Source organism: Conger conger, chromosome 6, assembly GCF_963514075.1.
Source record: "Conger conger chromosome 6, fConCon1.1, whole genome shotgun sequence".
Lineage (NCBI taxonomy): Eukaryota > Metazoa > Chordata > Actinopteri > Anguilliformes > Congridae > Conger > Conger conger.
In genome coordinates, this window is record NC_083765.1 from 13019068 (window position 1) to 13035516 (window position 16449).

Here is a 16449-nt window from a genome sequence, read left to right on the forward strand (position 1 = left end):
CCTCTAAATCACAAAAACTACCCCGGTGGTCTTGGCCACCTGTAACATGTTCAGAAAGTATACTTTAAATTAATAAGTGGACGCTGGTGTTCATTTACTTTAGCTAATCTTCAGTTTTGTATATGCTCTCTGTATCCTCCAATAAACATAATTTTTTTTAAAAAGTCTCTAATGAAGAGATGGGAAGAATGTTTGGACATTACTGACCATTATTAATTTAATCCCTATTGCAACAGGCATTAAAACAGGAAGGTTCTTAGTTTATACAGTGTAGTGGGGCTGTACGATTGCACATTTAGTATAAACACTGCTTAGTATTGTTAAGTATTATACAGAGCTGCCCAGGAGGCTACATAGGGGGAAAATGGACAGGTTATGCCAAAGCTTTGAGTAGCCATTTCAAACTGAGAAATTCGGATAAAGGAGCATATAAATTCAATAATTATTAAAGCATTTACTGTCTTTTCCATACTTATTTTATTATTGTGCTTTAAACAGTTCCTCCCTTTTTGTACACATTATGCTCTTGCTCATATCTGGCTGTAATATATTATTTTGTCCACTAGGTAGCGGTAGTGAATAATACAGATGAATTGGGAGAGAGAATGATCTTGATGCTCCTTTGTGTCTAGTTAAAGTTTCTATGACTCATTTGGTCTCCTTTCTCATGAAGTTGCTGTTCAGCAGTATTTGGTCAGTGCTAAGGGGCAATTTCTTCAGCAGTTTTTTTCTTCTTCCTTCATTTTTAGTGAAGGAACCCACTGTTCAAATTCATTTTTGTGCAGATTTATTCAGTGCTAATCTTCCCATCTCACTCATAATCCACATACTCTGGCCATCAAATCCTTTTTCCCCCCATGTATCTAAAGAGTCCAAATCCACCACTGATATTACTTGCCTTGGTCACCAGATTGACTTGTTATTTCCTATATTATATTTTCCTGTTGAATTATATTTTTATTTCTGTGCTCATATTGTGCAATTGTATCATTTCCCATATAATTATTTCCCATTTAGTTCATATTTTCTCATCTTAATTGCATACTGCATTTTTTTTTTCTTACAACAGCACACAAATGGGAAGTAATGCAATTTCTTCTTTGTTGAACTGGAGATTGTTGGAAATTTTGATGTGATTATCTCTATTGTCTACAAACAGTCACAAGTTTATTCTGCTTCCTTTTCATATCCACTGTCCACTTAAATATGGCCAGAGATGACCTTCAGATGACATCATCAGCTGTGGCCTTTCAGGCTGCGAGACACACTGAGCTGGGCTGTAGTAGAACACGTTGGAGAAACGTTGTGGGAACGTTGTGGGAGCGATGTGGGCCTTCACTGGCTCCATAGCGGCATGGCGTGTTCCTCTGTGTGCCCACTCACTCAGTGCGACCCCTCTGTGTTTACAGCCTGGGGGGTCTGCCCAATGGACCCAGCGCTAACCTGCTGACCATTCCCAAGCAGAGGTCATCCTCCGTCAGCCTGACCTACCACACTGGGCCCCGGAGGGCAGGTGAGACCATGGGGGGGGACCAAAAAACATGTTGCATATTAACAGGACTAAATAATGTTTAGCCCTTTATGGTGTATAGTGTAATCGCAAATATTTCATTAGAATGTTTGAATATAGGAGTTCTGGAACCCTTGGAATATGAGTGGTTGATCTACCCTGGCATTATTCACCTTTATCACTCTTTATCTCCCCCCCCCTTCTCTGTTTCCCTCTCTCTGTCTCTCTCTCCCCCTCTTTCTCTATCCCTCTCTATCCCGCTCTCTCTCTCTCTCTCTCTCTCTCTCTCTCTCTCTCTCTCTCTCCTGCAGGTACATCCCCCAGTCTGACTCCTGTAAACTCCCCCTCTCACACTCCCCCTGCCGCGGGCTCCTGCCTGGCATCGCGTTCAGCCCCCGTGGAGTTCCCGGACACGGCAGACATCCTCACCAAGCCCAGCGTCACCCTGCACAAGCCACTGGGCTACGCACTGAGCTCGCCAGACTTCCAGCAGCATCTGCGCTGTCCCAGCTTCTGTGCCAGGTGCTGTCCCACTACACCCTCTGCTTCCCTGAGCCTGGACCCTAACTCTTATCCCTTACCCAACACCAATTACAGTACCGCGCTGTTAATGACTGAAGGTCAGCCTCGGCCTTAATCTAAAGCTTATTAACAATGGAAGTTCTGCTGTGGGACACATTTTGTCCCTTGTGTAAATACTGAAATTCTACATATGACTCTACTCTTTAAAACATGTATTGTTCACTACACGCTTGTACTTTTCGGTTTTTATGTTGCTCACATTGTGTGGGTGTAGGTTGTGAGTGCGGTGGTGAATGTGTGTACTATATGTTGATTGACAGCTCTCTGTGACCCTCCTCTCCCCTTCAGCTGTGGGCGAGTGACGCTGAAGAGCCTACCCTCGGTGGACGCAGGGGAGGGCCTTTCACCATCAGCCGCAGAAGCGGAGCTTAGACACACAGGTACGCCCAGCATCCCCCTGCAGGCCCCCCTGGGATTGACACCCCCTGGCTCTCACTTCCTGCGCGCGGGACCCTTTAATTGTGACCCTGTCCCCCCACACAAAGTAAACTACAAATTACATTTGAGCTATTGTGCTCAAACCATTGCCATTGACTATTGTCCTTGGTATTTGATGAAGGTTTGATTTGATGAATCTGTGGTGTGTAAAAATGTGCACGGAAGCACCTGTACTGATACGCAATTAATCATTAATCATCTCAAACATATCGTAGAATAGCTTATAATAATGGTATGTTTAGTCAGGTCTCAAAAGACCAGAAAAATGTAAAAATGGCTCATTGTTCCTATCCACGTTATTGAATTCAGTTCAGAAAAAAAGGCAAAAAGATCCTTTGTCATTTTTGGATTTGTTTGTTAGTTAGCTGACTCTTTTATCCAAAGCGACTCACAGTTGATTAGACTAAGCTTCTGGACAATCCCCCCTGGAGCAATGGGGGGGGGATTTAAGGGGACTTCTTCAAGGGCCCAGCAGCTGCACAAGTCTTATAATGGCTACTCTAAGTCTTGAACCACCAACCTTCTGGGTCCCAGTCATGTACACTAGGCTACATGCTGCTGAGGCTGAGACATGAAGATCTGCGAACTGCTGTTATATCGGCGCATATCAGCCTTCCCCTCTCTCAAATCTCATAAGCACTAAGATTTATTATGATTCAACATAATACCCTTTTATTATCCAATCACCAATAACCTTCTCTCTTCTGTTTCTCATTCACACTGAGGGACAATTTTCTGAGAAGATGATATCATGTGTCAATAGGTCCATTTGGACATGCTTGTTTTGATAAGTATCAGAAACGGAGTTCAGTGGTGCACTGGAGGTTATGTTGTTTTGCATTGTTTTGTGGGTAGCTGCAGAACATCTCTGTGCAGCTGACTAGGAAAGCTCAACAGGGTCATGTGGTCAGACAGGGATCATGGATGTATTGTGAGGAGGTGAGTTGATGGCCCAACACGTATGTTGTGGGGTGAGGTAGTCCGTAGGACATGCAAGCATGGTGAAAGAGACGCATATGTGACCCATTCTGTCATAATCAGTCCCAATGGCCAATTTCACATACATCCATGTTAATGTAAAGATTTACATTTTTGGCTGTTTTAGGCTTTCATCTTCACATTTCTAGAACAATATCTTGGTTTTCATAATCTGCATATATTGGTTTTAAGATTTTCACTGCAAGATATCAAAGTGGAAGTAACACCAGAGTTGGAGGCTAGCCAGCTTATCACTGTTCATCAGTCACAAACAACCACATCACTGTTCCAGGGACTACATGTCTGTGTCTACATGTTAATGGATTTGTTTTCATGGTCTGTATGTCGTAATGTCAAGAGTAAATGTTCAGAGTGAAAATATAGTTTTAAAGGGTTTATACATAAGATGACATGTTATAGCCCTGGAGTTTTGTTAGCCCAGTGTCAGTAGTCTCCCAGCCTCCCAGTGAGGTAACTCCCAACAACATTTTTAAGCCATTTTCCTCAGTGGTTTGGTGGCAGTAGAGAGATAACTTTGGCATCATTAGAAAGCGTACATTACCGTCTTTTGATGAGATACGTTTTGGGTTAAATGCGACTGATTTTGATAGAGCAGGTGACATATGGCCATGGATATACGCAGATGAGAGAGTGCTGATGACCTGGCCCTTCTCCACAGCGGGTGAGGGAGCGGAGGACCCCGTCGCTGGGAGAGACCGGGCGGGGCTGGACGGCAGGGCGTGTCCTGACCTGGTGGAGGCGGAGCAGGAGCAGGAGAATCAGGAGATGGAGGTGCAGTCCCCGCGGGATCCCTGTATTTCTGGAGGGGTCAGAGGCAGAACTGCCCGTCTCACCCAGAGAAATGCTAATGTTCAAATACTGATAAACAACACTGCAAGGATAAATCACCTACCAGTCATAAGAAGCTTTCATTGCTCTGCAGAGCATCGCAGAGGTTTAGTAACATAGAACATAGATTAAAAGTGATGTATTTACAGTGAGGCCTGTACATATGGTGAAAGTGATACAATGCTCTCTCCCCCTCTCTACCTCTCTCTCCCCCTCCCCCCTCTCTCTCCCCTCTCTCTCTCTATCTCTCTCCCCTCTCTCTCTTTCTCTCCCTTTCTCTCCCTCCCCCTCTCTCTCTCTTTCTCCCCCCCTCTCTCTCTCCCCCTCTCTCTCTATCTCTCTCTCCCCCTCTCTCTATCTCTCCCTCTCTCTCTTCCCCTCTCCCCCCCCCCCCTCTCTCTCTCTCTCTCTCTCTCTCTCTCTCTCTCTCAGAGTGAGCAGGACTTTGCCTTGGACCCCCTGCTGGAGGAGCAGGATAGTCTCATGGAGACGCTCAACAACTGGAACTTCCAGATCTTTGACCTCGTGGACCGAACAGGAGGGAAAACCGGGAGAGTGCTCAGCTACGTCAGTGCCTCTGCAGCAGCTGTGCTTTATGTGGATGTACCACATGCGCTGTATCTGTCCTGCTTTTTCTGTTTTCACACCGACAGTGTGCAAGCACCTGCTCCAGTCTGTGTGCTGCTCTAACAGCCGTAGTAATTAATAACAATACCAATACCATATGCAGTCTGTTCCACTCTGGCCTTTCTCAGTGAATTCATCATGTACATGGCCTCATGTTAACTTGTGGGAGTGTGTACCGTAGCTGTCTCCTACTGTACACACGGTCCTGTGGCTGGTGTTTAATGGGCTCTGTGCTTTCCCTTCCCTAGGTGACGTACACTCTGTTCCAGGACACTGGGCTGTTTGAGATATTTAAGATCCCCATGCGTGAGTTCATGGCATACTTCTCTGCGCTTGAGAATGGCTATCGGGATATACCTTGTAAGTATAAGAACAACAGTAATGTGTTCTGAAATGTATAGTTACTTGTTCCATCCCGTGGTAGTGTGCGGGGCCCCTGGACAGAGGGTGGATGTTGCTGCAAAGACAGTCGTACATTGGATTTTGGGAGAGAGAGAAGGGAAATAAAAAGCTGAGGAAAAGATAAATGAATGTTTCACTATTTTTCAAATGAGCAGGAACGCTTACTCTGAACCCGGATGGTGGACATGCTGAAGACTCCCCACTAATGACACGCTCTGACTGCACGCTCTCCCCTCCTCAGATCACAACCGGGTCCACGCCACGGACGTCCTGCACGCCGTCTGGTACCTGACCACGCGGCCCATCCCAGGGTTCCAGCAGATCCATAATGAGCATGTGACAGGAAGTGACACGGGTAGCTACCCTCCTCCATTTCTGCTATTATCCCTTTTACAGCTCCCACAAAAAACATCCCATCCATCCATCCATCCATCATCACCCGCTTATCCGGAGTCGGGTCGCGGGGGCAGTAGGCAAAGCCGGGTATTCCAGGCGTCCCTCTCCCCAGCAACGCATTCTAGCTCCTCCTGGGGGATCCCGAGGCGTTCCCTGGCCAGGAGAGATATATAATCTCTCCAGCGGGCTCTGGGTCTCCCTCGGGGTCTCCGCCCAGTTGGACGAGCCCGGAAAACCTCCAAAGGGAGGCGCCCGGGAGGCATCCTGATCAGATGCCCGAACCACCTCAATTGGCTCCTTTCGACGCGAAGGAGCAGCGGCTCTACTCCGAGCTCCCTCCGGATGTCCGAGCTCCTCACCCTATCTCTAAGGCTGAGCCCGGCCACCCTACGGAGGAAGCTCATTTCGGCCGCTTGTATACGCGATCTCGTTCTTTCGGTCACTACCCAAAGCTCGTGACCATAGGTGAGGGTTGGGACGTAGATCGACCAGTAAATCGAGAGCTTCGCCTTCCGGCTCAGCTCCTTCTTCACCACAACAGTCCGGTGCAACGCCCGCATTACTGCTGACGCTGCACCGATCCGCCTGTCAATCTCACGCTCCCTTCTACCCTCACTCGTGAACAAGACCCCGAGATACTTGAACTCCTTCACTTGGGGCAAAGACTCGTTCCCAACCCGGAGGGAGCAATCCACCGTTTTCCGGCAGAGTACCATGGCCTCGGACCCAAACTCCTGGAGAGGGGCTGGACAAAAAACATCCCAATAAAGATAACCATAAGTGTGGCATGTCTCACTGCCCCTGGGACCTGCCCATGCTGAAAATAATAATGTTTTCAATATATCAACGGACACATTAAAAAAATGAATTTGTATAATTTCAGGAATTTTCATGTTCTCTAATCTGTAAATATATTCCTAGTATAAAGAAGGTTACCCTTTTGAAAATATTTTTTCTTAATATTTTGTTTTGGTATTTGATGTGGATGGAACATTGTTAGCCTGGAGGTTGTGGTTCTGGCTTTGGCTCTGGTATGTCCAGCATCGACCCCCGGATCTCTGACGTCCACACAGACGCACGCGGCCCGTTTTCAGGCCCATCAGCTGTTTCGGTTTAAAAAAGGCCCGTCTCAGTCGATGGCGCTTGACGTCCGCTTGATCCATGGGAAAGGAATTAGTGCCCTGCCCGAGCTCCCGTCTCCCTGCCAAACCACGGCCCGCTGCCCCGGGGCTGTGCTGCGGCCCTGCTGAGCTCAGCGCTTTGGGGCCGCTTTCAATCTCTCAAATGGAGCTCACTCTGAGTCATGCTTCCACTAATTCCGCCCTGCTTTCTGCCCAGTTTTTTTTTTTTTTCTCTCTTCTGTTTCCGCTGTAAAGTGTATTTGTTACAGTGTCTCTACACAAATAAAATTGAATTGGATTATTTCAGACCTGTGCAGACTAAGGGATTTAAAGTTACCGAACACCGCCGAGAATGAGGGGAAAAAGACGGCTTTTGTGTACAAATGCGCGCAGCGTACCTTTCACCTGTGCGAAACACCTTTGGGCTTGATGGCACAGCACCAAGCAGACTTTGTGGAGAATCTGTGTGATCACAGTACACCCTGTACTGGCTGTCATGATGATTCATAACTGCTAAGCGTCTGGTTCTCGTGTCTGCTTTGTGTTCACCCCTGGTACAGTGAGAACCCAGGGAGGGAGGGTTTTAGTAGGTGAGAGTGCCTGTATCTCATTGCGGGTTAGAACCTGCTCTGGAAGAATGAACTCCCACAGTCTGCACTAATTGGCTGGTGGGCTGCCGTGAAAAGGTGGCGACTGATTGTCTGTGAATCCAGTTCGGCATTTCAAATATGGGTATAAAGCAAGAATGAAATGTACACACAAACCTCCAGCAATTGTATATTACAATACATACACAAAAGCAGCTGTCTGTGTATACCACAAGTCCGAAAAATGTACATAAAATGGGATAACAATGTTATACTCATCAGGAATTGATGCTGCTAGTATGACTACTTGTGTGACTATGAACAACACCGTGTGTTTGAAATCAGCCAATGGGATGAGTGTTGCTTTGCTGTCAGACCAATCACGGTTGATGAGCGGGTTTCCTCTCCCCGCCCCTCAGACTCGGACAGCGGGATTTCCCCGGGCAGGGTGGCCTACGCCAGCTCCAAAACGTCCTCGGTGTCGGACGACAGCTACGGCTGCCTGACCTGGAACGTGCCCGCCCTGGAGCTCATGGCCCTGTACGTGGCGGCAGCGATGCACGACTACGACCACCCCGGCCGCACCAACGCGTTCCTGGTGGCCACCAACGCCCCACAGGTACGGGCTGATGTCGCACTGCCCTAGTCTTCTTCGCTGGAAAGCCGACGGCTCGTGTGAGGTTGCATTGTGGGAAATAGGATTATGGCTGAATTTGTATATTCTGCGAACTCTGCAAATGTTGTTGGCTAGCCCATCAAATTTGGTGCTGGACGCCATCCTTAAGGTGTATACACTGATCAGCCACAACATTAAAACCACCTGCTTAAACCAGGTTTTTCATGATTAAAAATGCTTTAAAGTGTATAAACTTGTCTATAAACTTAATATTTCATTGTATGATATGTGTACTTATATAAGAAGATAATCATAAGAGAATTGCTTTCAAAGGTTAAAATTTTAAATGAAAATGGAAATCATGTATGCTCATTGCGGGGCGGGGGGGTTCATTGTTTTGCTATTTAAATATCTTGGTACGTGCTGGTGTTCATGATCACCTCTGTCTTATCCAGTGCTCCAGGACCTGTCAAATTTTTTATATACAAAATAAAGATCACTCGCCATATTTCAAAATGCATGGGATCTATTTCCACATTAGTTTCACCACATGCAGTACCATGTAATTCCAATAGAGGGAAGAAGGATGAAGGATGAAACTGATGTGGGATTAGATGGCATGCATTTTTAAATATGGCAGGTGGTCTTTTTTTTTTTTTTTTTTATACGGAAACATGAAAAAACTGGTTTAAGCAAGTGTAGGTTTCCCCACTTAAAATTTTTGCTCTGTTTTAATTATTTTTCATTGTCAAGAGCAAGTAAGATGCTTTTGGTAGTTTTATCCATGTAAGGGCCAGTCACATGTGAAATGCGACTCTGCTTCTATTTCCCTCCTCTCCTCCCCTCCTCTCCTCTCCTCTCCTCCCCTCTCCCCTCCTCTCCTCCTTTCCTCTACTCTCCTCTCCTGTTCTGTCTCCCTCCTCTTCACCTCTCCTCCTCTCCTGTTCTATCTCCCTCCTCTCCTCTCCTCCTTTCCTCCTCTCCTCTCCTGTTCTATCTCCCTCCTCTCCTCCTCTCCTCTCCTGTTCTGTCTCCCTCCTCTTCACCTCTCCTCCTCTCCTCTCCTGTTCTACCTCTCTCCTCTCCTCCACCAGGCGGTGCTGTATAACGACCGCTCGGTACTGGAGAACCACCACGCAGCCTCAGCCTGGAGCCTTTTCCTGTCCCGCCCCGAGTTCAACTTCCTGTCCAACCTGGACCACGTGGAGTTCAAGCGCTTTCGTTTCCTGGTCATTGAGGCCATCCTAGCCACCGACCTGAAGAAGCACTTTGACTTCCTGGCCGAGTTCAATTCGAAGGTGGGCAAGCAGTGCCCCCCCCCCCCCCCCCCCCCCCACCTCGGTTCTGTCCCAGGTCTTGCTGTGACACACTCTTGTGCAACATCACATGACATTCTCAGGCGTTATACGCAAAATCTCTGTAGCTGTATCAGATGTATATCGTCTCCTTTCCCGTTTTAAAACTTTGGAAAGAGAAAAGCTTTTGTTCATACTTGAAAGTTGTATTAGTGTTTTGTATTTTATTAAACATAAAACACTGCATATTATTTTCTTCTATTAAAATAGGTGAATGATGTGGATAGCCCGGGCATTGATTGGACTAATGAGAACGATCGGCTGCTGGTCTGCCAAGTCTGCATTAAGCTGGCAGACATCAACGGCCCGGCCAAGTGTCGCGAGCTTCACCTGAAATGGACAGAAGGAATTGTCAACGAGTTTTATGAACAGGTATTTATCTCCACTGACTTTCACCTCCCAGATTTCTACACCTTGAGCCAGACAGAGTAAAAAAATGCCAAGCTCCATTAAGACATAAAAGTTTCAAAAGGTGCCAGTTTATTTTTATTTATTTATTGGGGTTACAGTTTGCAGTCAAGCTAGCCATAATGCAACCCAGTTGTACGTTTGCTCCGAATATCATGCCTTCATGCATTAGCTTAAGCTAAGTCACCTCATTTTCCTCACTATATGATTTCAAGCGGATGACTCTTGTCAGCCCAGATGACCCTTGTCTGCACAATTCGACACGTGACCAAATGGCTTTCCCCGTCCCCAGAGCAGACTGAGACAGGCCGTGTTTTCTGTTTCCAGGGCGACGAGGAGGCGGGCCTGGGCCTTCCCATCAGCCCCTTCATGGACCGCTCGGCCCCCCAGCTGGCCAAGCTGCAGGAGTCCTTCATCACGCACATCGTGGGGCCTCTCTGCAGCTCGTACCACGCCGCCGGCCTGCTGCCCGGCCACTGGATCCACCGGGAGGGAGCGGGGGATGAACCCCCGGAGGAAGAGGAGGAGGAGGAAGAGGAGGAGGAGGAGGAGGAGGAGGAAGGAGACGACTCAGAAACGGACGACGAAGAGCTGGAAGAGGAGCTTCAACCGAGTCATAAAAGTAAATTTCTGCTTTTAGTAGTGTGAAGAATCTATTGATGCTTCCATACATATTCCTACAATTCACTTTATATATCCAGAGCAGTCTCTGCAATGAATGTCGGGCTATTTTCATGATATTTAACAAGTTGGAAATACATATCTACTTGTATATATCTTTAAATATATCTTTAAATATATATATATACATATATATATTTAAATACATACAGGTCTGAAGTGGATATACCTTCTAATATCAAATTGGCACCATCGGCAGCAGTTATCTCTTTCCATGTGGGACTGTAGGCATAAATGACCCAAATTAAATCACCCCAATTAAACAAACCTTTGGACTCAAAGATCCATTCATCTGACTGCGCATTCTGCTGGTTAAATCGTCATGAAAAAAGTTTGCTTGCTAGCCGTTATCATGTGTTGGTTCAGCATGGGTGTGACACACGGAGAGATTAGCCTCCACGTATTTCAATTATTAAAAGGATTTTGCGAAAAGGTGATGAAAAGAGAACAGGATGACGGAAAGCATGATTAGGTGCCAGCAGTGGAATTAGTTGCCAATTCATGTTTCTGATATTTGAAACTTGTTAATGCAGCAAAATAAGATAAGACTGCTTCTTGCTGCCTGGCTTTCGCTCATCATTGAATATACATATCAGTGTTTCCCCTACATAGAGACAGTCACGGTGTGGCCACTGCTGAAATTCTGCTTCTGCTGCTGGACTCTTATTTAAAACTATGCACATGGGCCATTTCCTCACATCAAGTTTGTTGAAACAAACTAGTAAAGGCGTGGCTTATATTATCTTGGGAAAAAACATTTTACCATCTACCATCAGCTGAACATTAATCTTTTTCCATATTGTTCATCTTCAGGAATTAAACTTCGTAGGCTAAATGGTTCCGCTAAATTGCTTTAGCTCCAAAGTCCAGCTGTAATGCCCTCTTGGTCATGGTTAGTTTCAGGTAGGGTTGCTGTATGCGTGTATCTCCCTGTGTTGCTCACAACCCAAACCCGTCATAGAGAGTGGTAAACGCATAAGAGTGGTGGATGACTGGCTCCGTAGTACGTGTGCAGAAGATGTTGGCATGAACATCGGCGAATCAGCTGAGGCATGAATCAGCTGTAGTAAAGTTCGGAGGATCAGCTGGTTGTGATGTTTGCGCGCGCGTGAATGTGTGTGCGTGTGTGTGTGTGTGTGTGTGTGTGTGCGCATGCGTATCAGTTGCACCGCAACTCTAGGAATCCTTGCGAAAGCCATGCGCATTGCTGGGAGAACGTTCCTGGGGGAAACACTGTACGTGTAATACTTAGAGTGATCTCCACGGCCTAACGGGTGGATTGTGAGGAGCTCTGCTGTAATGAACAGTGCCCATGCGCTAACCCCTGTGTCTCTCCCTCCTGCGCTGCCCCCTGGTGCAGAATGGAGGAAGCGTCGGAGGCGACGGCTCTTCTGCAACATCATGCATCACCTGACCGAGAACCACAAGGTCTGGAAGAAGACCATAGAGGAAGAGGAGAAGAGGCAAGAGCCCGGCAAGCCGCCTCCGCAGCCAACCCCCTCCGAAGCCCCCTCCCTGTCCTCCACCTCCGAGGACATTCAGGTGATCCAGGAGGAGGTGGAGGAGGAGGAGCGTCCGTAGTGGCACGCGGGGGTGGAGATGACTTTCTTAGGGAGGGTGCGTAGGTGGAGGGGTGCGGCAGAGGGGGTAAGACGCGCGCACACGTCGGAGCCGCCCTGCTGGACTGAGCTGTCATTGTGCGGACGCCCCCACACTTCAGGCCTGCGTGGGCTCAGAGAGAAGGCCTTATTACTGTGAGCGGACTCCTCCCGCAAATCCTATGCACTTTCACCCCACAGGGGAATAAGACAAAAACAAACTCACTAAAACAACCCTTGTTCTCTGCAGGTGGGGGGGGGGGGGGCAGTTTTTGGGGGTATCAGGAACAGAAGGAGAGGTGCAATGGGGTAGTCTCTGTGACGTTAATTTATGCAGCTGATGTTGCCTGGTCGAACACAGAGAGCTTGGATATCGGTGAGGTACTAAAAATAAAATAATAATGCGCCTCCTTTAAAGTGTTTGAAGGCAGTTACCAAAGTGAAGAATTCGAGAGGGTAGTGTCTCTGAGACTGATTCGGGCTCACTGTCAGAAACAAAAGCAAGAAAAATATATATTTAAAATATATATGAAACATATATATTTCAAATGTGCCTGTCCCATCCGTATAATCAACTCAAATCAGTTGAGGCTGCATATAGATAAATTGTTTATTTTTTTATTTTTTTATTTTTTTTTGCACAAACTGTGCGGTCTCTCTCCGCCCTTGGGCTAATGACACGAAACACTGTATAAACAGACTCTGTTAGTGGAAGTGCTGACATTTTGACTGAAGACAAATGTGTTGCCCTTATGCTTTATGATGCCTTCTACCCTTCTGTGTACCCTTGTTCATTTCTTGTTGACATATACAGTATATTTTTTTGAATGCACAGTGGTTCTCAGAAGTTGTTCCATTCTGAATGAAGGATATTTCATTGTTTAAATCTTTATGTCTATATATACACACACATAGGCGTGCGCACACGCGCACACACACGCACATGCACGCGCATACTGTATATACGTTTTTCCACTTTTTCTCAGGATTCACATTAATATTAAATTATTTAGTAAGAATTCTGATGCGAAGTCATAATGATCCCTGCCCAAGTGCTTGGTGTGAGCGATTCCAGAGAAAGGGCCAGCTGAGTCATTGAATGTGAAAAGTCTGTTTTAGTACAGTATGGCATGGACCAGAACCCACACATGCAAACAAACACAGACACGCATAGTGCACGGAGGTGGGTATTTCTCTGCTGACTTGCGGTTGGCATTATTAACATGTATTCCTGTTTGGGGCTGATGGGTGACTCATTCTGTTAAGGCACTGGTCTGTGTGTGGATGGGCCCATGGTTTGGTATTCAATCTGGACCATGCCTGTGCTGGCTGTGGCTGGCACCTCTAGAAGGCATTGCCTGGAGAAGAAAGAGGATTCAGACTGCGGTGTCTCATCACACACTAGGGCCCCCTCTGGTCTAACGGGCAACCACAGTCTACAAGCTTGAGAGTGACCAGAAGCAGCAGGCGACTGAGCGTTTAGGGAGTGTGCACCGTTCCGACCGAGGGGGCAGTGATGAGCATGAACACACACAATTCTCCCGCTTGAAATTGGGTGAAAACGGAGCTTAAAATGGAAAGAACATGAGTTCTTGTGAAACCTCTTTGATTGCTTCAGAAAAACTTACTGCTGATTCCTGTGTGACACTGTTTGTCTGTCAACTGTCAAACTGTCAAAGTCTGTCAAATATATGTCCGAGGCCAGTGAGCAAATTAGCAGCATCCCAGTATTCCCCTGGAGACCAGCTGCTGTGCTTTTTTAAAAATGGTTTTGTGCTGTACCACACAGAAGGACACATACCATTTCTATTTTTCTCTGAAGCAAGAACTCTCAGCATTCCACTAGAAGTAGAAAAAAGCAATCGAGTCGGACATCATGAAGGCTAAACTCCTTCACCCGAGTTTTTATAGAAACATGGTCCGATGATGATCAACGTTCTCAAGCAGCCAGTGTAACTCAAGCTAGTGTATTTCAAAGGAGAATTTTAAAAAAGCGCACCTTTTACTACCAAACAAGTGTTTAACCTCTGCACAGAAAGAATATCTGCATACAGTTCCTTCAAAAAGTATTGGAACAGCAAGGCCAATTCATTTGTTTTTGCAATACTGTACACTGAGTACATTTGCGGTTGAGATAACAAAAAAATGAACACAAGACGTTCAGAATGTTCAGAATGTTAGCTTTTATTTCCTGGCATTTACACCTAGATGTGTTAAACTACTTAGAACATAGCACCTTTGGTATCAGACCACCCAATGTTTAGGTCGAAAAAGTATTGGAACAGAGAATATTTAAGTAAAAGAAGGTAGATAACTCTTAATATTTGGTATCATATCCCTTGCTTGCAATAACTGCATCAAGCCTGTGACCCATTGATATCACCAAACTTTTGCATTCTTCTTTTGTCATGCTTTTCCAGGCTTTCACTGCCTCTTTCAGTTGTTGTTTGTTTTGGGGGGTTCTTCCTGTCAATCTCTTCTTCAGGAGGTACTGAAGAAGAGATTCCACTGTGCTTCACAATTGAGCTTGTATGTTTTGGATCATGAGCAGATACCATCTTTCTCTAGACTTTGGCCTTTCCATCACTTTGGTAGAGGTTAATATTGGTCCCATCAGTCCATAAAACTTTGTTCCAGAACTTTTGTGGCTCATCTCTGTACTTCTTTGCAAATTGTAATATTGCCGATTCTTACTACTGATGAGTGGTTTGCATCTTGTGGTATATGTCTGTTGCTCAGTACGCCAGCGGTTTCTTTCTTTTTCAGGACATTCCAAGTTGTTATACAAGCAATTCGCAATGATTTCTCCTCTTTTCTATGCTTCAAAATGGCTTGCTTCAAACTAACAGGACAAATCTGGGAAACAAGAAACAACCTCTGCACAGAAAGAAAGTCACATGTTCCAATACTTTTGCTCACCTATAATTTGGGTGGTCTGGTAAAAAAGGTGATAAGTTCTAAGTTGTTTAACAAATCTAGATAAAAATACCAGGAAATAAAAGCTGAAATTCGGATCTGTCATCTCATGTATACCGTTTGACCTCAAACTCAATTGTTTTCAGTGTATAGCAAAAACAAAGGAGTTGACCTTGCTGTTCCAATACTTTTTGAGGGCTCTGTATATATTTTTTAAGTAATCAAATGTATCACAATGCATCTGTTTTATATGTGTGGCTGGCATGATGTTCTATATACAGAAACATGTGATTATCATCCTGTCTCTAGTGTTTTTATGAAATACTATTTACAGATGTGAAATCTGGGATGTCATGAAACTGTGGGATTTGGAGTTTTGGGTCTGTGTGTGTGTTCCATAACCTCACTTATCTTGGACCTCTTTGCATTTTGTTATGCAGTCCAAGCTGTTTTTTTTTCTGGTTGTTTGTTTAGTTGTTGTCTTTGTTGTTTTGCCGAACTAAGGTAGGGGTTCCCAAACTGGGTCCGAGCACCCCTGAGTGTCTATGAAGAAGTGATAGGGGGTATATAACATATAAATAACATGTCACATATTAGATTCATTTTCAGACTAAACCTCTTCTGGTTTAAAATCCCTGGCTGTGATCATTGTATTTATTAAATATTTAGATTGTCCTAAATGATTTTATGTCTAATGTAGATCCATGATATTGCCATGCTTTCAAGTACCAGTGGATTAAATAATCCCTGCCATTTTAGCCAGTTGTAGAGTTAGATACAGGGGTCTAAAGTGTGCATCCTCATCCAGAAGGATACCATTTTAAGAGGCGTTGAGATGGAAAAGGTTTGGGAGCCCCTACCGTAATGCTCTCAGGATTGTTTCCCATAATGCACTGCTCAGTGTGGAACAGACACAGGATGGAACTGTGGGAAGACTAAACGGACTGAGGAAAAATCTGTATGCTCTCACCTGGATACTTGGCCAAAGGTACCCGTGTCCTCACCAGCAGAGGGGGATCTAGTTTTCGTTTGTGTGGCACATCTGCGCTGCCGCTGTCCTTTCCTTAAACCGCAACACTGCTGTAGCATTGCCATTAGAATTATGTCATTGAAAGCTCATTCTCCCAGAGCACTCAAATCAACCACAGTGTATTGTCAAATTAATCAACTTTTATGAATGACTGTCACCAGTATGTAGCACCTATGTCAAATGTAATGTTTCATCCTTATGAAAATGTTTGTGGGGGGAGGGGGGGGGGGGGTGTAAAAGTCTCTGGTCTATCATTTTTAGTTTTGAAGGTGTGTGTGTGTGTGTGTTTTTTTACAGCAATTTTGTTTTCGTGTGTAAACGTAATATGTTGACTATAAAATCCAAAGTTCAAGGA

General features: G+C 45.5%; 1 protein-coding gene across 1 annotated transcript in view; it reads left to right on the top strand.

Annotated features, from left to right (window-relative positions):
- pde3b (phosphodiesterase 3B) overlaps window positions 1-12390 on the top strand; it is a 44265-nt gene extending 31875 nt beyond the window's left edge. The window contains exons 5-16 of the mRNA XM_061246867.1: window positions 1410-1513; window positions 1822-2032; window positions 2381-2472; window positions 4188-4300; window positions 4790-4924; window positions 5233-5344; window positions 5628-5741; window positions 7910-8109; window positions 9201-9404; window positions 9672-9833; window positions 10197-10491; window positions 11911-12390. Of these exons, the coding sequence (XP_061102851.1) occupies window positions 1410-1513; window positions 1822-2032; window positions 2381-2472; window positions 4188-4300; window positions 4790-4924; window positions 5233-5344; window positions 5628-5741; window positions 7910-8109; window positions 9201-9404; window positions 9672-9833; window positions 10197-10491; window positions 11911-12131 (1963 nt within the window). The 3' untranslated portion in view covers window positions 12132-12390. The remainder of the gene's footprint in view (window positions 1-1409; window positions 1514-1821; window positions 2033-2380; window positions 2473-4187; window positions 4301-4789; window positions 4925-5232; window positions 5345-5627; window positions 5742-7909; window positions 8110-9200; window positions 9405-9671; window positions 9834-10196; window positions 10492-11910) is intronic.
- The last annotated feature ends 4059 nt before the right edge of the window (window positions 12391-16449 follow it).